General features: G+C 52.4%; 2 protein-coding genes across 5 annotated transcripts in view; one reads left to right on the top strand and one right to left on the bottom strand.

The window, feature by feature from the left end:
* The window catches only part of LOC119957256 (podocan-like protein 1), a 171,303-nt gene that overhangs the window by 107,701 nt on the left and 37,785 nt on the right, over positions 1–25,817 (bottom strand). The window lies entirely within an intron of this gene.
* On the top strand, positions 8,574–25,581 carry nfil3-6 (nuclear factor, interleukin 3 regulated, member 6). 4 transcript variants are annotated; one of them, XM_038785111.1, is made up of 2 exons: positions 8,574–8,599; positions 24,030–25,581. In XM_038785111.1, exon 2 carries the CDS (start codon positions 24,088–24,090, stop codon positions 25,381–25,383), a length of 1,296 nt encoding a protein of 431 aa, XP_038641039.1. In that variant the 5' UTR covers positions 8,574–8,599; positions 24,030–24,087; the 3' UTR covers positions 25,384–25,581. The 4 variants fall into 4 exon arrangements, with proteins under 4 accessions (XP_038641039.1, XP_038641035.1, XP_038641037.1 ...); XM_038785107.1 differs by lacking the exon at positions 8,574–8,599 and adding an exon at positions 11,892–12,211; XM_038785109.1 differs by lacking the exon at positions 8,574–8,599 and adding an exon at positions 19,777–20,024.

The following is a 25,817-nucleotide window of genomic DNA, read 5'->3' as shown; positions in this document are numbered from 1 at the left end:
ATCGCCCGGGTAACACATTGAACCAAGGTCTGCCCACTCAGGTCGGTATTAAAGATCACCATTCCGCAGAGGAGGCCTGACCCATCAGCCGACATCAGTAAAACACAGATGGTCTGGCCATTGATCGCAGCGCTCTTTATGCCATCTTGCTGTGCGCGAATCGGCCGCTCCGTCTCCCCACATTACGACAGCGACCACATTTTAAAATATCAATTAAATCGAGCATAAAACATCCCAGGATGTCAGTGGTGCCCGGCACGGTAAAGGTTCAACTCTCACGCCTGCGTTGCCTCAGCCTCGCCCGCCGCGTTAATATTCACGGTAAAACGTTTTCAGACCAGCAAAAAAAAAAAAATGTGGCAGGCGAGTACGGAAAACCCCGCTCCTTCGTCTTCAACCCGCGCGCGGCTCCCTGGCTGTCCAGCTTTCAAAATGGCTGCCGGTCAGAAACGGAATCGGTAACCGAGCGATTGCCAATTTTCCTGTTGCACTCACATCAATAATGAACGCGGATGATGTTTAATATTCAACTTCAATTCAGAGAAATGGTAAGGGGGGGAGGGGTAGCACGTTGGCACAGCCGTTAGCACTGCTGCCTCACAGCGCCATGGACCCCGGGTTCGTATCCGGCCTTAGGTGACTCTGTGCGGAGTCTGCACGTTCTCTCCGTGTCTGCCATGGTTTCTTCCGGGTGCTCCGATTTCCTCCCGCAGTCCAAAAACGCGCAGGTTAGATGGATTGGCCATGATAGATTGTCCCTCAGTGTCCAAAGGTTAGGTGGGGTTATGGGGATAGAGTGAGCTTGGGTGGGGTGCTCTTTCGGAGGGTGGGTGCGGACTTGATGGGCCAAGTGGCCTCCTTCTGTAGGGACCCTATAATTCTATTCTATGACAAGAATGCTTATTGGAAGGGTATGTCTGAGCTGTCAGTCCACTTCCGTACAAACAGCCCAGTCCCATGCCGTTGTATGGTGGGGCATCACGAGAGGTTCATTGAGTGCAGGCGGTGACGGGTTCATGGGACTGCGCTCCCATTTCTGAGGGACACTGGGTGGTCTTCAATGAGTTCATTCGAGCTGGAGGCCGTCAGCTCTCTCCTGGCAGTGCTCAGCAATTGTTCAGAATGCATCGGGCGGGAACTCTCAATCCACTTTGTAAAGTTTACTGGGTTTGTGATATGAAAGGTGCCGAGCACAGCAGGCTGTCTGTGAGAGTTCACTGAGTACAGGATAAGGTGTTGACAAGGCCGAGAGCGGTTTAGCTTCACTGGCTAGAGGCCGCTATTGAGCACATGACCAGAAGTCAATGTTCAACATTTTGGAGATGCCGATAAATAAAATGGGTCACTGTGCCTTTCCGCAGAATCAATAGAGTCCCTACTATGCAGAAGGAGGCCATTCAGCCCTTTGGGTGTGCACCGACCCTCCAAAAGAGCACACGACGTGGGCCCCAGTCCCCTGCCCAATCCCTGTAAACCCACCCAACCTGCAACGCCTTTGGACTGTGGGAGGAAACCGGAGCACCCGGAGGAAACCAACGCAGACACGGGGAGAACGTGCAGACTCCACACAGACAGTGACCCAAGCCGGGAATCGAACCTGGGACCCTGGCGTCGTGAGGCAGCAGTGCTAACCACTGGTCCACTGTGCCGCCGCCATCTTTGATACCCGTTGTTATACCGTCAATTCACTGTGAGACCGTGAGAACGAGTGAACATTAGGCTTTAATATCCATGAACTCGCCTGCCAGAGTCGGCTGTACAAATGAGGGCCAGCCACAGGCGGCCGGACTATATATGGCCCCGGTGAGGGCGGAGCCAGAGGCGGAGCCCACTGGGCTTCCAGTACAGTACCTGGAAGTAGCCCGTATCATCACTTCCAGGTCATGGGTCACATCATTCTACAGACAGTGCAGACAGCTCATGCATTAGTCTCAGGTGCTGGATGGTGATCTAAAAAAATCCCCTCCAGCATTGCCGTTCCAGGTGGCCTGTGTTGGGATCCCTTGGGCAAGAGTGGGAAGGGCGTATTCAGAATTCTGTCCAATATTTGAAAATAAGGGTGATATGGAAACCTATTTCCATTCAGAGGAGTCACTCATTATTCCCTATGGGTAAACGAGGCACTCTCTGCTCTCTGCATGGGGCCCAGGACAAAAAACTGCACATAGTCTGGCACTGGACATGTCACATTGGGACAATAATGGTGTGGTGAATGTGATTCACACCGGATTATAATCTGTATATAGATGTGTCTGTATTGTAAGTGCAGTTGCACTACCTGTCCTCCAGGGGCAGTAGCTCTGGGAATGCTCGAGTTGTACGGGGCTTCTCCCTTGGCTCTGCCCAGAAATCCTCCCCCCGGAAGCTGCTGTATAAAGATCAGTGCCACAGGGTCAGCCGGCCAGTTCACCGAAAGTTCAATGGCTAATAGGCTGGCTCTGTTGTGAGTGTATTAAAACCGCTATTCTAATCCTACAAGCACGTGTCCGTGGAATTGTTGGTTCCAACAAATGGTCTCCTAAGGAGACGCCTGTCCAGGGGCGGAGTGGGATGGCTTTACTCTAATTGTTAGGGGAGGGTTTTCGATCCTGACGTAACGTGTGGGAAAACCTTGGATTCGCCTTCACTCGCCCCGCCTGCCATTAATCATAACCTAATCATCTTTGTTATTGTCACAAGTAAGCTTACATTAACACTGTAATGATGTTACTGTGAAAGGCCCCTAGTCGCCACATTCCGGCGCCTGTTCGGGTACACTGAGGGAGAATTCAGAATGTCCAATTCACCTAACAGCACGTCTTTCGGGACTTGTGGGTGGAAGCCGGAGTTCCCGCCCACGGAAGCACGGGGAGAACGTGCAGACTCCGCACAGACAGTGACCCAAGCCGGGAATCGAACCCAGGACCCTGGCGCTGTCTAACCACTGTGCTACCGTGCTGGAAACAAAGGGCAGGCCCAGCCGGTCCAGGTTTGACTTGAGGCCTCGGCTGGCCCTGTTGCTATAACTGGAGCAGGTGACCGATACAGCATCAAGCCAGATGCTGCAGCCTGTGACTCACTGCTTGTTACAGTAAAACTGTGAATGTGCAGCTTTTCTTCTTTCATTTCCTCTTGGTGCAGCTCGGTATTACTGCTTATTTCGGCATTTCCTCGTATTCTGAACTATATCAGTTCACTTGTTTTCTGTCGAGCAGCCGTTTCCGCAATGCAGGACACCCAGTCTACACGGAGCAGGGTCCCAGAAGCAGCAGGCTGCTCACGGCAGGAGGAGCAGTTCTTTGCCATGTGCCCCAGGGCTCTGGATATAAATCCCCCCCTCCCTCCCGGTCTTCAAAATAATGCCATGGGGTCCACCCGGACAGATAGAACACCAATACCCGAAAGGTATCGGGCGGAATTCTCCAACCCCCTGCCGGGTCGGAGAATCGGCGGGGGGGGGGGGGGGGGGGGGGGGGGCGTGAATCCCGCCCCCCCGCTGGCTGCCGGATTTTCCGGCGCCGGGGATTTGGCAGGGGCGGGAATTGCGCCGTGCCGGTCGGGGACCATTGGCAGCGGCCTCCCCCCCCGGCGATTCTCCGGCCCGCGATGGGCCGATTGGCCGCCCGTTTTCGGCCAGACCCGCCAGCATATGTTACACCAGGTATTTGCCTGTGAGACCTGGCTGCGCGGGCAGCCTCCAGGGTCCTCAGGGGGGCGCGGGGGGGATCTGGCCCCGGGAGGGGGGGGGGGGTGCCCCCATGGTGCCCTGGCCCACGATCGGAGCCCACCGATCCGCGGGCGGGCCTGTGCCGTGGGGGCACTCTATTCCTCCGCGTCGGCCTCTGTAATGGTCCGCAATGGCCGACGCGGAGATCAAGCCCCCTGCGCATGCGCTGGGATGACGCCAGCACACATTGGCGCTCCCACGCATGCGCAACATGCGCCAGCTGGCGGAGGCCCTTCGGCGCCGGTTGGCGTGGCGCAAACCACTCTGGCACCGGCCTAGCCCGTGAAGGTGTGCCGGAGTGGTTCACGCCACTCCTTCGCGCTGGAGTTGCCTGTCCTGCTAGGTAGGGGAGAATCCCGCCCATCATCTGTGTACATAGGAATTAGGAGCAGTAGTCGGTAATTCAGCCCCTCGAGTCTGCTCCACCATTCAATCCGATCATGGCTGATCTCTTCCTGGTCTCAAATTCACCTTCCCATCTTCTCTCCCTATCCCTTTAACCCGTTTTTACCAGAAATATATCTATCTCCTTCTTGAAACCTTTAATGATTCAAACTCCACCACACGATGGGGCAGCGAGTTTGTCAAATTCACCACCCTCTGCGAGAAGCAGTTCCTCCTCAACTCAGTTCTAAATCTACCGCCTCTCAATCTACGCCTGTGTAGCCCTCCTTCAGGTCTGCAATGTCTTCATTCCACAATTCAGTATCTCTAGGTCGGATCATAGGAGCAGAAGGCAAGAAATAAGGGACTGGAGTAGGCCATTCAACCCTGGATGCCTGCTCCACCATTCATTTCCTTATCTTCTGCCTCAGCATCAATACTATCCCCATATCCTTCAATGTATCCAAAAATGTAACCATATAAATATATTAAATGTACTCAATGAGTGAGTTTCCATAGCTCTCTGGAATTTGTTGTAAGGTTTTGGATATAGTTCGGTAGCTCTTATCAAAGTACTTGTAATCTCAGTTCGGTATGCTTTTACCAGTGGAAGAGTGCACAGTAATGACAGGGTGAAGATATTCCCGAGCAGATTGAACCATTTCTCACCCGACCTCTCAGATTATTGGTGTGCTAACTAACATCATTTAAAGCTCAAATTCGGAAGAAGACTTTACGTTGTTCATTTGCCACCGTGTTCAAGGAAACCCGTGCATGGAATCACGGGGGTCAGCTTATTCGCTATCATAGAATTGACAGTGCAGAAGGAGGCCATTCAGCCCATCGAGTCTGCACCGGCCCTTGGAAAGAGCAGCAGACTTCCACCCACGCCTCCACCCCATCCCCATCACCCAGTAACCCCACCTAACCTTTTGGGCACCAAGGGGCAATTTAGCACGGCCAGTCCACCTAACCTGCACGTCTTTGGGCTGTGGGAGGAAGCCGGAGCGCCCGGAGGAAACCCACGCGGACACGGGGAGAACGTGCAGACTCCGCACAGTCACCCGAGGCGGGAATTGAACCCTGGAGCTGTGAGGCAGCAGTGCTAACCGCTGTGCCGCTGTGCTACCCTTCTTGTCAGCCGTTTCACTTCAATATGCAGGTTGAGCCTGGAGGGGTTGCAGCAAATTAATCAACTGAGGAAGTGTCCCAAATAAATCAATTCACTGATCTAGGAATAGCCTGAGCCATGCTAATATTTTGTACAGGTGACCATTACAGTTGTAGGAGGGCGTGAGCTGGTTTTGAACCAGTGGTAAAAGATCAGGAACGAACCTATTATCTCACCCCGATCTGCTATGGCATTGACGCCGCTCTCCCTTAACAGGATCCATCTGATCGTGAGGTTCTCCGACAAGGTCTGGAATATTATGGTCATTTACTGCACCAAATAAAACAATTGGCACAATTTTGCCTCATTTCTGGGCTACTCAAGCTAGCCTCACAGTGCACTATTCACCTTTAACATTAACAGAAAGTGCCGGAAACACGCAGCAGCTCTGGCAACATCTGCACCGAGAGAGAGAGTCTGATGTGACTCTCGTTCAGACCTCTGGAACCGTTCCAAAGGAGAGTCATACCAGACTCGAAACGCTAACTCTGTTCCTCTCTCCGCATGTGCGGCTGAGATTTACCAGCACTTTCTCTGCTTTGACTTCAGATCTCCGGCATCCGCGGTATTTCGCTTTTGCTCGATTCTCTCTATTTCTCTCACTGCCTCCAGGCCAGGCGAATCGCTGGCACACCCGCCTGATCTTCACTCTGCCACTGGCAGCTGTGGCCCCATCGTTCTCCGATCGAAACTCCGGAATTCCCATCCCAAACCTCTCCGTCTCAGCAGCTCGGTCTCCTCCTTTGCTCCTTAAAACCCTCCAGTCTTCCGCCTGGGACTGGGTTCAACGTCCGATCCAGATCCACTGCTGCCAGCTTTATCAGGCAGTACTTGCTGCGCATGGTTCTGCTGATGCCAAGTAACCAGACTTAAATGAGCCAAGTGGGCCAGCCGTGATGGCACATCAGCGGGTCTCCGCAGGCCATTAGACCCCAGGGGGTGGTCGGGGGCAGGGCAGGGTGGTACCCTGGCACTCCCCCTGGCATTCTGGCGGTTCTGCTCTGGCACTGCCAGGGTGTCTGGTTGGCTCTACCAGAGTGCCTGGCTGGCAGTGCCGAGGTGCCTGGGTGCCAGGTTGGCACTGCCAAAGGTCGGGGCCTGGGGGGCCATGCCCATGAAGGGGGGGGGGAGGGAGTGAGGGAGGCTTTAAGGGGGCTGCCAAAAGGTTGGGGAGGTGAACTGGGGGTGAGCGTGATTCCCGACCCGCAGCAATGTGGTTGATTTTTTTTTTAAATTTAGATTACCCAATTATTTTTTCCAATTAAGGGGCAATTTAGCGTGGCCAATCCACCTACTCTGCACATCTTTGGGTTGTGGGGGTGAAACCCACACAGACACGGGGAGAATGCGCAAACTCCACACAGACAGTGACCCAGAGCCGGGATTGAACCTGGGACCTCAGCGCCGTGAGGCGGTTGTGCTAACCACTTGGCCCATGTGGTTGATTATTAACTACTTCTCTGGAATGGCCGAGCGAGCGACGCAGTTGTCCCAACCTGCTCAGGGCAATTAGGAATAGGCACCGAATGTTTCCCTTGACAGGGACACCCTGAATTTGTTTTTAGAAGAGTAATTTTGGACTAAAAACGTTGGGCGTGTTTGAACCACCTCATTGCTCCCGGTAGGGATCTGGGCAGCCAAATAACGGGGAAGACCAAAATCGAGATTCGCGCCGGGCGCGTTTCAGTTTGCCATCTAACCGATTCACTCCTGATGCCGAGTTCTGGATCTCGCCCAAATATGACGCCTTCTGGCGTGGTGGGTAGCGTCGCTGACCTCTGGTCCGGGAGCTCTAGGTTCGAATCCCATGTCGGGACTTGACGGGCCACGGAAGGCGGGTGTGTGACGTGTTTGAACAGATTGATTTCTCAGCCCATCAATCCTCCCTATACGCAGGCGGTAAAAGTGGGAGGGTTTGCAGGCCCAGCCAGACTACAGAAGGCAATGGCAAACCTTTTTTGCCGAGTGTAATCATGGACCAATCCAATGGACGTCCATGGTCGCCAATGCCCCCCCTAGACCCTGGTCCCTGAGGGAGGAAAGCTACTAAGAAGTGGGGATAGTTTACCATTCTGAAGACGCTATATCAATGCAAGAGATAGCCGTGCTTGACTGGCAGTGAACATTTGAGTGTGTTGTATTAATATTTAACAGATGAAGCCCCAGAGATATGAGCAGCCTGATATTAATAGAAGAAGGTGCTGCCTGACTGAATTATGGAGCTACAGCGAGGCACATCGCCGATCAGCAGCTGGGGTTTCGATATGAATGCAAACTAAGGACCTTCTGAGTCGGAATCAGAGAGGTTCGGTCGGGACAAAGTTCTGACGAGATAAACTTGATCAAAACATCACTCAGCCACCTGCACAAGAGCACGCCTGCATCGAGGTGGTGTGACCCTATATATATATAGATCAACATACCTCGAGGTCACGGCAATTCAGGGTTGCAACGTCAGCAGCTTTAAGGCTCCTTATCAGATCAGCGAAGGATTCCTGTCCTGTGAATTACTTTCCTGGCTGTTGCGAGAGTGGGAAAGGCTGAGTGGCGAGGTGGACCCCACGAAAGGAGAAGACGTAAGTAGAGGACTCTGTGGCGGCCATTTTCCTTCATCAAACCCAACAATTACCCGCTGTAGCACGGCCACCTACAGCTGCTTCGTTCAGGGCCCTGGCCCCATCTGGGGGCAGATTCTTGCCTTTGGCCTGACACAGCCCCCCCCCCCCCCCCCTCCAAACCCTGAATCCCTCCTCCCCCTTGGGATTTGGGTGCCTGTCTGCATGTCCGAAATGGCCCATAATGCCATGGGTAGGAGGCTCGAGGCAGATAGGCAGGGTCATGGGCTTATAGCATTGGGTGGGTGGTTGCGGTCCTCCCAAAACCAGGCCCGAGACCTAAAGGGTCAACCGCAGCCTGTGTGGTAGTACATTGAAGGAAATAATGGGCGTGATTCTCTGGCCTCCTGGCGCTCTCGCTCGAGTGAAACGAGGCTGTTGAATAGCGGGAGAGACTGAAAATGAGAACCGCGCAAGGCATCAAAGAGGGTACGAAACAACCGGCGCCCTCCCGTACGCGAAATTGGGATCTTGCCATAGCGTGGCCAGAAAACAATTATTACCCCTTAAGCCCTATTTCCATTCAATTAACGAGAGCGACCCCATTTCCAAGGGCTTCCCATCATTCACATTGGCACCGACTAGAGACGAGGAGAGAGGCGGATGCTCAGAGTGAGGGAGCAGGCAGATTATTGCACACAGGCACTATCAAGAGCAGCTCTAAATCGAGCGAGGCAGGTCCAAGCTGGAAGGGACAGAGGATGTATGCGAGTTAATCTAGGGGTAAGTCTCTTTCACCTTTGAACACAGTGGGTATAGATCCTCAGCTCATCTCTGTGGCTGCCGTGGGCAGCACGGTAGCATTGTGGATAGCACTGTGGCTTCACAGCGCCAGGGTCCCAGGTTCGATTCCCCGCTGGGTCACTGTCTGTGCGGAGTCTGCACGTCCTCCCCGTGTGTGCGTGGGTTTCCTCCGGGTGCTCCGGTTTCCTCCCACAGTCCAAAGATGTGCGGGTTAGGTGGATTGGCCATGATAAATTGCCCTTAGTGTCCAAAAAGGTTAGGAGGGGTTATTGGGTTAAGGGGATAAGGTGGAAGTGAGGGCTTAAGTGGGTTGGTGCAGACTTGATGGGCCGAATGGCCTCCTTCTGCACTGTATGTTCTATGTTCTAATTGCCGCTCACTGGCCACACTCAGAAGTCTTTCTGGAGAATTGCACCCAATGTTTAAGTCAGGTCGCCCTGGGGTGCTAAAAGCTAACAATCTGGATTCCACATTTGTGCTGAAGTATGCAAATTCATGTTGCAAAGGGATTTGCATAATTCGATAATAATAGAAGCGCTGAATTATTAATGCAAAGGTGCAGCACAGCTCCCAGCACTGATTGACGGACAGCTTTAAGCAACTTGCACATCACAGGAAACCGGTCGAGCGCCAAGGGAGTTAATTCTCTCAGTGGCATCCACCTGGTGCAGCTGGCTGGCAGCTTCCTGTCTGTTCAACAGATTCCCAAGGGTTCAGGGGTCCAGACACCACTTGACCTCCGGGGGAGGGGAGGGGGGCATTTCTCCCTCCATCCAGTCACACTCGAGGCGGCCATTTTCCTTCCCACTTTACTGACAATTATCAAAGGCCCTGGAGTAGATTCAGCTCCCCCCCCCCCCCCCCCCCCCCACCCACTCCGCCCTCTCACCCCGTCATGGACACCGGTTCCTTCGCCCAACCTTTCATCTACTTGTATTAGACACCCATACACGGGACGGGCATGATTAACAATAGAAAGGAGTTACGTTGCGATTGCTCCAGTCACCACCTTTTTGTCATGCACATAATGAGATCCAGACAGGCAGTGACAGACACCTGGTTAGCCAATCAACACACAGGACAGAACACAACCAATCACCAGGCAGAACACTAGAAGATGGTCTCCCACTATAAAACACACGAGGCATCAACACCCTGCCTCTTTCCACTGGTGACAACTGTAGTGACAGTCAGGGTGTATATATCAGTTGGCACCTTCTACATGTGGCTCAGAGCTAATCTGGTCTAGTTAGTTATAGTAAGCATGCTTAGATTAGTAGAGTGTCAAACCCACAGCGAACTTGCTTAACAAGTTCAATAAAGCGTATTGAACTAACATCAAAGTTTGGAGTCTACTTTCAAGTACAACTGCATCCAGTTGCAGTCTGCGTTAGTCCAGGGTGATCAACACAACACTTTTCAGCCAAGGACGTACTTCCGAAGCCTCGCCACCGTCGCAGTGTGGCAAACGTAGCCGCCAACAGCAAGATCCCACAAACAGCAACGGTACAAATGAGGGAATGATGGGTGGGGTTCTCCGGTTGCCCCAGCCGCGCGGTTCTCAGCTGCGCGCTGTCCGCCGGCGGCGGGAGCCTCTCTTCCCGCCGCTTGTCGATGGGATTTACCATTGAAGCCACCCCTCACAGCCGGGAAATAGGGAATCCCAACGGCGGGATAATTCCAGCTGATATGTTCTAGGCATGTGGGACAAATATGAGCTGGAATGTCAGGGAGAGATTCCTCCTTCTCACACCCTCAGCACCGCACTGGAGAGTCAGTCTGCATCCTGAGATTCGGAATTCCGCATCGGGACCCGAAGCCACAGCCCTCCCCCCCCCCCCCCCCCCCGACTCAGTGCGTCGACCGTTTGCACTATGGTCGATGGCGTTATTTAATTGTAAGTCTTCGTTTGCGCTGGGGAGAGGAGCGGTGGGGGGGGGGGGGGGGGTGCGGGACGTCACCTCAGCTCTCGAAGGTGGCCAAGGTGGGAGGCAGAGAGAGTGTGAGGGAGATGGAGAGGACGAGACAGACCGAGAACTCACGATGTCGAGGTGGGGAGTGGGTGGGCAGGGGAGAGGGGGGCCCCTCCCCACCTTGCTGGTGTGTGGCCTCATGCGCCACGCACGCACAGCCCTTGTGAAACGTTGTGAAAAAGTGTCCAGCAGAACCAGTTCAGAGAATAAGGAAGTTCTTATGGAGCTGAGTCTAACGCAAGGGTCCAATAACCAGAAGTATGAGGACACCCTGTTTCCCAAGTACTGAATTTTTGGAAATGAGAAGTGAGGGATCACCAGTCTTTTAAGAAGGTATCAGATAACGTAGCCGGGGGGGGGGGGGGGGGGGGGGGGGGGGGGCAGGCTCACGTGTACACCAGTGGAGCCAAATGTGCTCTTTGCTATGATTAGTGTCCTCAGTGAGGAAGTGAGGAAGGCCATAGAAGGGTGGGTGGGATATCTTGGCCCGTGGGATGTTGCCTGAATTCTGCTCCTATGTTTTTAGTCTTGTGGTGTCATCAGAGTTAATGTCGAACGGGTTGGATTGGTAACCGGATTGAGAAGATCCATATTTGCGAAACAGCTTTCCAAATCTCAGATTTAGGCCTGACAGGATTTTGGAGCACCGTTAATTACAGCTGTGAGTTGTCCCACTTCCAACCATCCATGTCGAGACATCATTGCGACTCAGGCCCCGTCATTCCAAAAGCGCCGGCAGATTGGTTCAATGAGACTCGATAGAAATGAGCCCGCCCGTATCTCCGATTAATGTGTGCATGGCACTGCTGCTGGCCCACTTGGTTTGTGTAGCAACAATTATACTCAAAGACGAGAGACATGTACAATCGAGGCTTTATTGCTGTGCGATGCTATTCCTCCATCTGCAACTGTAGACTAGGGTCTGAGTGACTCACATGCATATTTATACACAAGCTCCCTGTGGGCGGAGCTAGCCGGCAGGGGCTTACCGGAGGAACCTGTATTACAGGTACGGCCATACATCCCCCTACTGCAAGTACACATATCTACAGTGGTTATATCACCACAGTTTGAATAATTGAGAAAAGGCCCTGAGAGGGTTAAGGAATCGCTTGTGAAGGGCGATGCTGACAATTCGAGACGGTCTATTTATTTCCAAACACATGTCTCCCAGCGTACGTCGTGGCAGAATAACACTTGCAAAATTGCCGAGGCTATTTCTGGCTTTGTTGACGTCACGGGTTGCCATGGCGATCCGAGGGGGGTTGACATGCTCCTGTTCTCACACACAGGTCTGTTGCCAAGGGGATGCAGTTGCCAAGGGCTACGGCGCATCCTGGTGGAGATCAAACCCAGGAGGACTGACGGGCTCAGGATTGCCTCAGCTCACACACTCTCCCCTCATCACAACCACTGCTCCCCCCCCCCCTTTCTCGGCACAGACCGCCTCTCCGGTATGCGAGCGGACATCGCAAACAGGAGACGAGGAGAGAGGCGGCTGCTCAGAGTGAGGGAGCAGGCAGATTATTGCACACAGGCACTATCAAGAGCAGCTCTAAATCGAGCCAGGCTGGTCCAAGCTGGAAGGGACAGAGGATGTATGCGAGTTAATCTAGGGGTAAGTCTCTTTCACTTGTGAACACAGTGGGTATAGATCCTCAGCTCATCTCTGTGGCCGCCGTGGGCAGCACAAGTGGATAGCACTGTGGCTTCACAGCGCCAGGGTCCCAGGTTCGATTCCCGGCTTGGGTCACTGTCTGTGCGGAGTCTGCACGTTCTCCCCGTGTCTGCGTGGGTTTCCTCCGGGCGCTCCGGTTTCCTCCCACAGTCCAAAAGACGTGCAGGTTCGGTGGATTGGCCGTGATAAATTGCCCTTAGTGACCAAAAAGGTTAGGAGGGGTCGTTGGGTTACGGGGATAGGGTGGAAGTGAGGGATTAAGTGGGTCGGTGCAGACTCGATGGGCCGAATGGCCTCCTTCTGCACTGTACGTTCTATGATTCGGCCAGCGTTGCCTGTGCTGAGCTGGTCTGTGGTGGGAGTGTGGTGACTGGGTGCATTATCCGATTGCTGAGCTGCCGCAAAGCTGGTCTCTCCTCTCGAGCAGCCTCCGTAAACTTGGCTCGAGTCCCCAAAGTGGGACCTTTCAGAGATCGGGAATTGTTTCTGCACAGACTCAGTCTGCATTTCAAAACTGCCTTTAGAATGGATGCATCTTAAAGGGACGGGTTGAGGTGAACACTTTGTGTTTCTCGGCAGGTTAGAATGGGACGGTGGTTAGCACTGCTGCCTCACGGCGCCAGAGACCCGGGTTCAATTCCGGCCTTGGGTGACTGTGCGTGTGGAGTTTGCACGTTCTCCCCCGTGTCTGCGTAGGTTTGTTCCCACAGTCCAAAGATGTGCAGATTGCGTGGATTGGCTTTTAGTTCCGCTTCGTGTCCAACGGTTAGGTGGAGTGACGGGGATAGGGTGGGGGAGTGGGCCTGGGTAGGGTGCCCTTTGAGGAATGTCAGTGCAGACTTGATGGGCTGAATGGTCTCCTTCTGCATTCTCTGACTCGATGAAGTTGGACTAAAATAACTTTAGTGAGGGTATTTTTTTATTTGGACAGCCACAAGGGGTGCTAAGAGCTTGTCCCTGCTTCTAAACCCAGAGCTGTGAATAATTAAATGCCCCACAGCCCGACCCCAGCCTCCAGCGCAGCTTTCTGTTACTGATGACCCCTTGTAGCTACCGAAACCCGGGTCACTCTCCCCTCGACGTGGCATCCAGAGTTTTTACTTGACAACAGGCCGTGGCGTGGCTTATCTGTTGGCGAAGGAGATATTGAGAGAAGGAGAGAAGACGAACAAAAAAAGGGAAGTGAAAGTCGGGTTGAGAGTGAAAATAAACGAGACTGAAAGCACGGGGGTAATCACCCGAGGCGGCAAGGGAAAGTAAACGAGAGACAGAAAGGGAGAAAGAGAGACGGCGAGAGGCACACGGAGCTAGAGAACGAGATAAAGGCAGCGAAGGGGCAGGAATAAGGTAGAGTGGACAAGCGGGATTCTCCGTCCGGCTGCACCGGTTTCTGGCCAATGGGGTCTCCCATTGTGGGCGCCCCCCCCCCCCCACCCCCCACCCCCCCGCGCCATCGGGAAATCCAGGGGCGTTAGTGCGCTCCCGGCGAAGTGGAGGATCCCGCCGATGGAAAATGCAGCTCAGGGCCTATGTTCCGGTGTTTAATAGACACATGAGCCCCTCACCCATCATCACCCAACCCTCTCAGCATAATCTTCTCCATCTTTCTCCCTCAATTGATGATAAAAAGATGTTACCCCTTGTGGGTGAGACTAGAACTGAGTGGGGGGGGGGGACACAGAGTTTAAAAATAAACGGGGTCTCCCATTTGAGACGGAGAGGGGAGGGAATGTTTTCTCTCGAGGTTCGTGAGTCTTTGTAACTCTCTTCCCCAGAAAGCGGTGGAGACAGGGTCAATGGAGAGTCTTAAGGCAGAGGTGGATAGATTCTTGATCGACAAGGGGAGGGGGGGGTCAAAGGTTATCGGGGTTGAGGTCACAATCAGATCAGCCACGATCTTGTCAAATGGCGGAGCAGGCTCGAGGGGCCGAATGGCCTCCTCCTGCACCTAGATCGTACGTTCGTGTTGGATCTGCTTGCCTGTCTTCCCCTTAAATGCACCTGTTATAGTCACCTCAACCACTCTCTGCGAGAGCGAGGTCCACCTTCTCATCTCTCTCTGGGTCAAGAAGCTCCTCCTGACTTCGGGGCGGGCTGGAAGGGCCGAATGGCCTATTCCTGGCTCTTAATCTGTATGTTTATAGGTCCCCTTTTGGATTTATTGATAAGTATGTTGAGTTGATGGTTCCCAGTTTTGATCACCTCTGCAAATCTGAACCTTTACTCCAAGTCCAAACACTCATGAACCCTTTCGTAATCTTAAAGATCTCTACCAGGCTGCCCCAAACACTTCTCTTTACTAGAGAAAAGAGTCCCGGGCAGTTCTCATCTATTCCAGTAATCTTTTTCGTTCTGGATTTCGTTTCTGAATTTCTTTCGCACCATTTCCATTTCCTCTGTGTCCATTTCATCAAACAAGGACAGCACTCCAAATGCGGTCTCATTAAGGTTTGATTTGAAAACTTCCCTGACTCCCATACTAACTCGTAGAGTGCCAAAGTGCGGAAGGAGACCGTTCGGCCCATCTAGTCTGCACCGACCCTCCGAAAGAGCACTAGCCCCCGTAACCTAACCCGCACGTCTTTGGACTACGGGAGGAAACCGGAGCACCCGGAGGAAACCCACGCAGACGCGGGGAGAGGGTGCAGACTCCGCACAATCACCCAAGGCCGGAATCGAACCTGGGTCCTTGACGCTGTGAGGCAGCAGTGCCAACCGCTGTGCCACCGTGCTGCCCTCAGGAAGCTCCATCCCTGTAGAAATGTACCCCGGTGATTGGGTTGCTTTTTCTAAAATGAGAGAGTGCCCATTTCGCGGCGGTAAGAGTCGAATGAAAGTATTTCCTTGGATCAGTTTCTGATCGATAAATCAAGGCAGCAGGCAACGTGGGCTCCGATTTAAAGATTCCGGTTCTATATGATGCGCAGCCTGGGAACAGAGCGTGATAATTGTCTCTAAGCTCGAGTTGGGGTGTAAAAGTGGAAGATATCTTTTACTGGTATATATTTAGCTCTCTGCCATCAATGGGTTATAATTAGGACGAGTGATTCATTCTCGCTCAAAGCTGCTGAGGAATCGCTCGCCCAAGGATTCTGTAGAGCAAAAAGCAGAAACAGGTACGCGCGGTAACTCATGGCACCGTCTCACAGGATCGCACTGAGCCCCAGCGATCAGATTAACACAGCAAAGCAGCATCATTGGCTAGTGTGCCATATGTGAGTCTGAGCTCCATGTGTAGAGACAGCTATTAAATGACACTCGGGACCCATCCTTTGGCTGGGTTTCAGGGAATGTCGTCGTGTCCATTCGCCTTTTCTTTTTAATTCATGGGCTTGATTCTCCCAAAAGGGGATAAACTCCCCCAGCCAGCGCGTTGTTTCACCGTGTTCCCCGGCACTCGCAGTGCTGGGGAAACACATGGCTATTCAAATCGACTCACGTTGTTCGAGGGGCCTGAACGGGGGATTGCGCAGCCGAGGTCGCACGCAGCCCCAATTTGTTCAGAGGGGGAGGAGTGGAGCTCCTCAGTCTACTGGGAGAGCGGGACGGCCATTTAAAAATGGCCGAGACCCCCCCGAACCGATCCGCGACATTCCCCCCCCCCCCAGCCTAAACGCACTATTGAAGGGTCCAAAGCCCCCTCCAGACACCCCAGCACCCATACCGGGCACCACAGGCCCGAGCACACGTGTCCACAAAATGCCAGTTGGGCACCCTGGCAGTGCCCCTGCCAGCTGGCATCTTAGAAGTGCCAGACTGGCTCCCGGTTGGCACTGCCAGAGTGCCAAGCTGGCACCAACAGTGCCAGGGAACTACCCTATCCAAAGGCCATGCAGCTGGGGGCCAGCTGGAGACCCCCCCCCCCCAAGTGCCATACAGCCAGGTCCCCCATTTGTAGGGACCAGTACTGAACGGCGCTCACCCAAGGCTTCCGAGGCAAAGGGGGTGAATCCCAAAGCCTCAGGTACCTCGGGAATCTGCACATTGGAGTGTGGCTAGCTGCCTCGTTCTAAAAGGCAGATTTGCCAAAAAAAAAGTGATCCCGCCCACAATGGGGTTCACATCACGACATCGTGTCGGATTCTGCGAGGTGTGGTGAGCCGGGTCACCCGGGAGCGGGGCCTCCCGGCTTTCGTTGGCCACGCGGCGAGCTGCTTTTCTGGCGCAGCGTGGCCGTTGGATCCCACCCCATGACTTTAATTTATTTTGTCCTTGGGGTGCGGGTGTCACTGGCTGGGCCAGGATTTATTGGCAACCCCTTATTGACTTTAAACTGAGTGTCTTTCTCGGCAAGAATCACCCACATTGCTGTGGGCTTGGAGTCACATGTAGGCCAGATCGGGTAAGGACGGCACATTTCCTTCCCTGAAGAACATTAGTGAACAAGATGGGTTTTTACAACAATCATGGTCATCATTAGACTTATAATTGCAGATTTTAATTGAATTCCAATGTCATGATCTGCCACGATGGGATTCGAACTCCTTAGAACATTGCCCAGGGGCTTTGGATTACTGTTCGAGTGACAATGCCACCATCTCCCCACTTTTAATAAATATTTATGAATACTTACACCATGTTGAACAACTCAATAAGGCCAAATTGGAGAGGTTAATTCACCATCCCTGGGTCACTTAGTCAAAACATCACCATCGTATTTAGCCACGACTCCACCATCACTGGGCCATAGAACGATAGCATCAGCAACGCTTAACCTCAAGAACGCTGTCACTAGACAATTAACCACAGGGGTTCTCAACAGTTGAGTTCACACAGGCATGGGTATGCCAAAGGATGCGCCTCCTGAAACGCGTGGGAACAGGCAGCTGAAAAGATGGCCACCGATGGCAGACCGCGTAAAATTCAAGGATGTTCAAGAAGCTCATGAGGGCAGAGATCTCAGGGGGTTGTAGAACCCCTGGGTGTGACCGAGCTAGGAAGGAGGTGAAGGCACGGAGGGATTTGAAGATGATGATGAGAAGTTTTAATTGATCTGAAGCGTCTTCTCGACATCTTTCATGATATCAGGACTCCCCAACTCGTTTCATAGACAATTAGGTACTTTTGGAGTGTCATAATTGTTGTAATCACAGAATCTTCACAGTGCAGAAGGAGGCCATTCGGCCCATGCAATCTGCACTGGCTCTTTGAAAGAGCATTCTACCTAATCCCACTCCTCTGCCTTATCCCCGTAACCTTGGCCATTCTTTCTTTTCAGAAAGCAATCCTGTTCCCTTTTGAACATCTCGATCAAACCTGCCTCCACCACCTTGTCGGGAAGTTCATCCCAGACTCCAAGCATCTTCTGGGTGAAAAAAAATCAGTGAGGGATCCCATTAACTGAGTCTGAATTTAAGAACAGAATAAAAACATAAAAACTAGGAGCGGGAGTGGGAAATTCAGCCCCTTGAACCCGCTCCGCCATTCAATACGATCATGGCTGATCTCCACTTGGCCTCGTCGCCAACTTCCTGTCCGCTCCCCATAATCCCGCTATTAATTAAAAACCTATCCATCTCCTCTTTAAATGTGTTCTAGTGTTCGGGAATCCATTGCACTCTGGGGTAGCAAATTCCACAGATTCACGATGCTTTGAGTGAAATAATTCCTTCTCATTTCTGTTTTCAATCTGTCACTCCTAAGCCTAAAACCACGGGGCTGGATTCTCCGAGCCGGTCCCCGGAGAATCACGTTAGGCACGGGGGCGGAGAATGGTCGTTTACCCGGAAATCGGGACCGGGGATTAGCTCGGGAGTCGCTCACGTGCGATCTACGCGGGGCGGGGGCCATTGACAGAGGCCCCTCCGTGCGTGAGCTCCCAACCCGAGCACTCCGAGGCCCTGCCAGCCCCCTGCTTAAGGAAAGTTTCCTTCAGACTTTCCTTTCTTAAGGAAAGTCCAGAGTGAAACGCCAGTGTTTTTAGACAGGCGTGGGCACATAGCCCCATTTTTGGAGAATTTGGTTTCTATCCTCAGGATTCTAAGTGATACTAACCTGGAACTTGCTGTCCACGAGTAGAGGAGAAGCAGAGATGATCAGTGATTTCGAAAAGGGGGGGGGGTATAGATTGGGGAATGGATCTGTCTGGATTACTCGACCGAGTGTGGACTCAATAGTCAGAATGGCCTCTTTCGGTGCCTGTGTCCTGTGATTCAGTGTGTGGGTCCCCTAGCCCACGCTTTCACAAGAAGGTTAGAAGTCAATAGGAGTCAGTCCCTTCAGAAGGGGGAAAGGCCGCATGGTGGCGCAGTGGGTTAGCACTGTTGCCTCACAGCACCAGGGCCGTGGGTTCGATTCCGGCCTCGTGGAACCGTCTGTGTGGAGTTTGCACATTCTCCCCGTGTCTGTGTGGGTTTCCTCTGGTTTCCCCCCATACTCCAAAGGATGTGCAGGTTAGGTGGATTGGCCGTGATCAATTGCCCTTAGTACCCAGGGATGTACAGGTCAGGTTACGAGGATAAGATGTGGGTGGAAAGTTTTTTACGCAGAGGGTGGTGGGTGCCTGGAATGCTTTGCCAGCAGAGGTGGTAGAGGCGGGCACGATAGCATCATTTAAGATGCATCTGGACAGATATATGAACGGGTGGGGAACAGAGAGAAGTAGACCTTGGAAAATAGGCAACAGGTTTAGATAAAGGATTTGGGTAAAGTGCTCCTTCTGAGGGTCGGTGCTGTCGTAGGTACACTGGTCCAACACTGGATGCAACTGGATGCAGCTTAGATCAGAAAGATACTCCAGACCTTGAAGTTAGTTCAATCAGGTTTATTGAACCAGTAGCACAGTTAGCACAGTTCTCTGTGAGTTCGACTCTCTGCTAACTTAAATGTGGTTACTCTGTCTGACTGAACCAGACTAGCTCTGAGCCACATGCTGGAGGTGTGAGATTGTAACAACACCCTTGACTAACTCTCTCGATGTTCATCAGTGGAAAAAGGCGGAGTGTGAGCGCCTCGTGTCTTTTATAGTCAGATCCCACCCCTGAGTGTCCTGCCTGCTTATTGGTCACATCCTCTTCTCTGTGTCCATAAGCTGCTTGTCTGTATATGATTATGTTTGTGTCTAAATATCATGACAGGTTCAGACTCGATGGGCCGAACGGCCCCCCTTCAGCACTGCCGGGATTCTGTGGTTCTAAGAATCAGGGGCAATGCAATTCTGTTTGAAGCTGGCTTCCCACTTCCCCCACCAGTTCCTTAAATGACAAAGGATCTGTGAAAACCTATGGGACCCTCCCTGAGCAGGCAAAAAGCCACCCTGGGCATTTGAACAAGCACAGTGATCATTTTATGGTGGAGGGTGTGTGTGTGTGTGTGTGTGTGGGGGGGGGGGGGGGGGGGGGGGGGGGGGGGGCGAGGCTGATTGCCCAAGAAATAAAGCATGAAAAGTGGAACGATTAAAAAAAGGCAAAAAAGTGCCTTTTTTTTGCAGGCAACAGCTTTAGACGCCAGGGGGAAGTGAGAACTGATGTCAAGCTGCAGCCTTTCAAGTGTTTTCACATCAGTGGGGGGAAAAAAACCAAACTGCAGAAAGGGCAGAAGTGAGCGACAGAAATAGTGGCAAGGAGGGAGGAGAGAGTTTGCCAAGCGCAGGGAGGAGTTCCTCAGAGGGTTGGGTAATATTTATATAGAAAAAAAAACAATTATTGCAACAGCTTAGAGACAGCGCAGATACTGCTGACAGCACAGATCTGCTTTCGAGGAAGATCAAATTCATACTCGGAACTGAAAGAGACTTTCTCTGCTGCCAGCCAATGTGAGTCTCATTTTTCTTTGCTGCTTGCGACGGGAGACTGCGACCAGTAAACATTGCCTGCGTTCGGCTGCATTTATTCCGTCAAGCTTGAGGATCTTTATTGCACTTGAACCATCCGAAATCTTGACTTGGGGAGGAGTTGAGCAGCTTTGGATGAGCACTGTGCAGGTTTGACAATGTTCTCGTCTTGCTGCTGTTTACACTGTGGCGACTGATTTATTTTTGACCAGGGGAGCAAGTGATAAATAGGAGCCCGTTTCCCCCCACGCTTGGCTGGGATGCCAAGCCCTGCCTGAGGGCTGGGACTGTGTGCTCGCCGCTGTGGCTGTGGGAAGCTGGGGCTGCTAAAATTGGCTTGAATTCGCACACAGCCTGCTGAGGATCTCTGGTGAAATATGCGCCAGGGGGCTGGTTTAGCACAGTGGGCTAAAGAGCTGGCTTTTAAGGCAGGCCAGCAGCACGGTTCAATTCCCCGCACCAGCCTCCCCGAACAGGCGCCGGAATGTGGCGACTAGGGGCTTTTCACAGTAACTTCATTTGAAGCCCACTTGTGACAATAAGCGACTTTCATTTCTCAAGGAGCTCAAACTCCACCCTTCCCCCCCCCCGCTGGAAACCAGTTCTCAAAGGGGAGGCTGATCGGCAGTCACGCCCCAGAATGGGACAGTAACCAAACTGATTCCTATTGTCAGAAAACGCTTTGAATGTTAGACAATGTTCCACGTGACTTCTCACCCCTGTTGATACATCATTTACCTTCATTTCCCAGAATAGTATTTGGATTGGTTACTGTATTTACTCTAATACCATTCCTTACCGTATTTACTACAATATTGCTCCAATCTATTCGAACCTTCCCCTTGACATGGGCAGGGTAGGTATAGAGGAATATGGGCCAAATGCGGACAAGAGGGACTAGCTCAGTGATGGAAACTGGGCGGCATGGACAAGCTGGGCCAAAGGGCCTGATTCCGTGAAGTGAAATGAAAATCGCTTATTGTACAGGGCTGCAAACATCTATGACTCTATCTATTGGGACAGTGTGTTTGGTTCAATTCCCACAGAGCTGACTGACTTCGCGGGCGAAGCGAGTGCAAACGGTGAGGTGGCCACACTACCAACCTCCCTCCCCCCCCCCACAACCCTCCTTCCCAGCCCCCAACCCCACCGCCGAGAGATCTCCTAACCTGGCTTTTTGAGCATTTCCAATTTTAATCTTTTAATCGCTCCCCTGTCATTGAGCTGTGCCTTTAACTGTCTGGGCTCAATGCTCTGGAAAACCCTCCCTTTCTCTCTGCTTTCCCACTTTTCAGAAACTCCGCAAAACCATACCTCTTTATTGAAATGAAAATCGCTTATCGTCACGAGTAGGCTTCAATGAAGTTACTGTGAAAAGCCCCTAGTCGCCACATTCCGGCGCCTGTCCGGGGAGGCTGGTACGGGAATCGAACCGTGCTGCTGGCCTGCTTGGTCTGCTTTAAAAGCCAGCGATTTAGCCTAGTGAGCTAAACCAGCCCCTAAAATGAAATGAAAAGAAATGAAAATCGCTTATTGTCACAAGTAGGCTTCAAATGAAGTTACTGTGAAAAGCCCCTAGTCGCCACATTCCGGCGCCTGTCCGGGGAGGCTGGTACGGGAATTGAACCGTGCTGCTGGCCTGCCTAGGTCTGCTTTAAAAGCCAGCGATTTAGCCCAGTGTGCTAAACCAGCCCCAGTATTGCCCTCTGAGCTTCTAACCATCTACCCGAATGTGGGGCCTTCTCTCGGGCGGGGGTGGGGGTCACCGTTTTGCTTTGTAATGATCCTGTGAAACACCTTTTGGGAGCATTTACTCGATTAGAGACGCTATCATAAATCAACGTTGTAAAAAACCGGCGAGGGGGAGTTTTCAGTAAAATGCAAATGTCCGCCCTCGCCTTCGAGAGGGAGCTGATTTAACTTAAGGATCACCACACCTCAGGCGGAGAACAAGGCTGAGAAGGCAGTAGGCGGGGGCTTCGTGAATAACCTTGGCCGGTACAGGAATCGAACCCTCGCTGTTGCCGCTGCTCCGTCTCACGGATCGGCCGTGCCGACTGAGCTAAACCGATGCTGGAGTTTAAAATAGCGGGTTAGCCATAAGGTATGAAATGAACAGCAGTACCGGCAACGAACTGGTGTTATGACTGACGATTATGACGAGCGCAGGATTTCAACACACTCTGGACAGGCAGTGACTATTTTTAGTATTGTTGTGTGCTGGATCAGACTGCCAAGCCTTGTGAAGTTATTTTATCCCCTCACCCTTCAGTGCAAATGTTTGTAGAGGGAAGTGGGAGCGGTTAACAGCTCTGGGACTTTAGTGAATGACAGAATTGACAGAGCATCTCTCTAATCAATGGGATTTACGGATTGAATGGGAGGCAGAGGGGTGAGGGTGAATTAGAGTCAAATTAGATCCAGAGAGAGAGAGAGAGAGAGAGTGAGAGAACGAATGAAAGATTGAATGGATGACAGATACAAAGGTTGGGATTTCTGCCCCGGGACCGTAATTCCCACATTGAGTTTAATGGCGATAATGGAGCAAATCCAGCATTTCTTTGAAAGTGGTGGGGCCGTTTGACAGCGGGGTGGCACATTCATGAAATGAAATGAAAATCGCTTATTGTCACGAGTCGGCTTCAATGAAGTTACTGTGAAAAGCCCCTAGTCGCCACATTCCGGCACCTGTCCGGGGAGGCTGGTACGGGAATCAAACCGTGCTGCTGGCCTGCTTGGTCTGCTTTAAAAGCCAGCGATTTAGCCCGGTGAGCTAAACCAGCCCCCATGAGGCTCATGGCTAAACGGTACCAATCCTCTAGCGGCCTTTGACAATTCTCAACACAACTGTGTTACACCCTTCTCTCTGGGTGCCCTCAATCATAGGTCCAGCAGGTTTATTTGGAATCACTAGCTTTCGGAGTGCAGCTCCTTCATCAGGTGAGTCCCGAAAGCTAGTGATTCGAACCAAACCTGTTGGACTTTAACCTGGTGTTGTGAGACTTCGTACTATGCTCACCCCAGCCCAACGCCGGCATCTCCACCTCATGGCATAATCATAGGATCATAGACTTGCAGTGCAGAAGGAGGCCATTCGGCCCATCGAGCCTGCACCAGGCCTTGGAAAGAGCACCCTACGTAAGCCCACATCTCCACTCTATCCCCGTTACCCAGCAACCCAACCCAACCTTTGGCAATTTTAACATGGCCAGTCCACCTAAACGTGCCATCATTGGACTGAGGGAGGAAACCGGAGCACCCGGAGGAAACCCACCCAGACACGGGGGGGGGGGGGGGGGGGGGGGGGGGGGAGAACGTGCAGACTTTGCACAGAGAGTGACCCAAGGCCGGGAATTGAACCTGGGACCCTGGAGCTGTGAAGCAACAGTGCTAACCACTGTGCTACGGTGCCGGCCAAAGCTTGCCATTAAATTTTACCAGCATGTTCAAAGCCAAGTCATTGTGTTAAAAGAGCCTTGTCAGGGCAGCACGGTGGCCTAGTGGTTAGCACAACCGCCTCGCGGCGCAGAGGTCCCAGGTTCGATCCCGGCTCTGGGTCACTGTCCGTGTGGAGTTTGCACATTCTCCCCGTGTCTGCGTGGGTTTCGCCCCCACAACCCAAAATGTGCAGAGTAGGTGGATTGGCTACGCTAAATTGCCCCTTAATTGGAAAAAATAATTGGGTAATCTAAATTTATAAAAAAGAAAAAAAAAAAAGAGCCTTGTCTTATTGAGCCAATAATAGTCTGTTCAGAGGAGGTTCCTGCTTCTGAGCTGGAGAAGGTTAAAAACTATCTATTTGCCACCCAATAGAGAATTGCCCAACTAACCGGTCCCTTGTGCGTGCTCAGGCTTTTCCAACACCATAGAGGTTTGGTAATTGAAAGTCCAATACTGCTTCAGCTTCTAGTTGCCCTAAGGCAGAGATGTATAACTGACATGCAAACAAACTGATGATCCAAGTGTTTTGCTTTCATATTTTACCAGGTTACGTCAAGCCTGAGAATTTCTGTCTGAAAGAATCAGCCCCACCGGTTTGGCGAAGATGTCCGTGGTTGAACCATTCCAGGGGGTCGTAGAACCAAAGACTGACCACCTCCCGGGTCTGACGCAAGCTCCCCGCACCCTGGACCTCTGCGCTCCGTGCCTGTCCTTCGCTGATGAAGCTGTGTCTTTGCTCACCAACAACAGCCTCCTGGCCAGGTCCCTGCTGGGCACCAGGCAGATCAAACATAAAGGCGCCAACTCCATGAGCCGGAGAAAACGGGAGTTCATCCCGGACGAGAAGAAAGACAACAGCTACTGGGACAAACGTAAGAAGAACAACGAGGCGGCCAAGAGATCGCGGGAGAAACGGCGAGTCAATGACATGGTCCTCGAGCAGCGAGTCATTACCCTACTTGAGGAGAACGCCAGACTGAAGGCCGAACTCTTGGCTTTAAAGTTCAGGTTCGGCCTCATAAAGGACCCCTCAGAGGCTCCAATTGCCCAGAATCATCCCCAGCTTCACCGCTGCATTCCTGATGTTCAACCAGCTTTTCTGCCCAGATCTGAGAACGGTTATGCCATGCAGCCTGTGGACAGTAAGAGTCTTCCACCCAGGAACCAGCAGTTCAGAGCGGAACTTGGGGTGGAACCGGAGTCCTGCGTGGTGTCGGAAGACTCCGGGATCTCCACACCCGGAAGCTCGAACGTCGGAAGCCCCGTCTTCTTCGATGACCACTTGAGCGACCTGGACAAATTCTCTCCCAGTCACGAGGACCGCTACGAAACCCAACTGTCCTCCAGCAGCGACTTGGAGGTGGACCTCGGGAGGATGTACCCCAGTCAGAGCTTGAAGCCAACAAGGTCCCTCGAGCTGACGGAGATGGTCAAGAGCTTGCCCCACAAGCTGCGCTTTAAAATCGGAGCTGGGGTGGAAGACAGTTCCGAGGTCGACGTGAGACGCAAGGTGGTCCAGATGGCGATGGGCAGCTTTGGCAGGGGTGCCCCCGAGCCCACAGTCGGACAAATCAGGGATCAGCAGCAGGGGTGCTACGCCAGTGCGCTGACGCCACAGGCCGACCGAGGAGTTGGCGCCAGCTTGGCACTGCCCACTTGGCGACCTCACGCCGGACTCTTACCAGACGAGAGCAAAAGCGGTCTGAACTACAGATGCATGCAGGGCACTGCCCACCTCAGTGCCCAGGGAGCTCTGGCATATCCCAAAGACACCCTGAAGGAGGACTCCACATACAAATCAGAAAATAGCGCCCTTAAGAATCAGCTGGCTTCTCTCTCGGCTGAGGTGGCACAGCTGAAGAAGATGTTTTCTCAGCAAATGTATTCCAATCTCAATTAAGAAGGGATGCCTGTTGAGACTTGTACATTTATTTTGATTTGCCTCCCATTAAGTAGTTAAGTTATTTGCAAGTACCTGAGTCTGTGCAAATATTTATTGTTGGTGGTGTAAATAGACTTCAAAGGCGTGTGAATATATTTTTACTTCATTTTCTAACTGATCACTGTCGTTGTAATAAACTCTTTTAAAAACGGGAAATGGGAATACCTCACCTTCGTACTGCCTTTCACAAAACACCACCCGCTTCTCACCTCTCCCCGAGGGCGTGCCACGGCACCGCCAGACGCGGAAAGCTGGGCGCACTCGGGAATCTCGATTTCGATCTCCTGGTCAGCTTCGAGTGAACCCGTCTGAGCCGGGGCAGCAACTACGGTTAAATCTAGGTCCCGTCGGCAAATTGGCCCAGGGTTATCCGTTTGAGCCCGACTACCGCT

The sequence above is a fragment of the Scyliorhinus canicula genome, chromosome 25 (genome assembly GCF_902713615.1).
Source record: "Scyliorhinus canicula chromosome 25, sScyCan1.1, whole genome shotgun sequence".
NCBI classification, from domain to species: Eukaryota; Metazoa; Chordata; class Chondrichthyes; order Carcharhiniformes; family Scyliorhinidae; genus Scyliorhinus; species Scyliorhinus canicula.
The sequence above is the reverse complement of the archived record's forward strand: the minus strand, read 5'-3'. Positions and strand labels throughout refer to the sequence as shown.

What these genes read in the sequence shown, in the direction of transcription:
- nfil3-6 (XM_038785111.1), top strand. Translation starts at nt 24,088, where the DNA reads ATGTCCGTGGTTGAACCATTCCAGGGGGTCGTAGAACCAAAGACTGAC.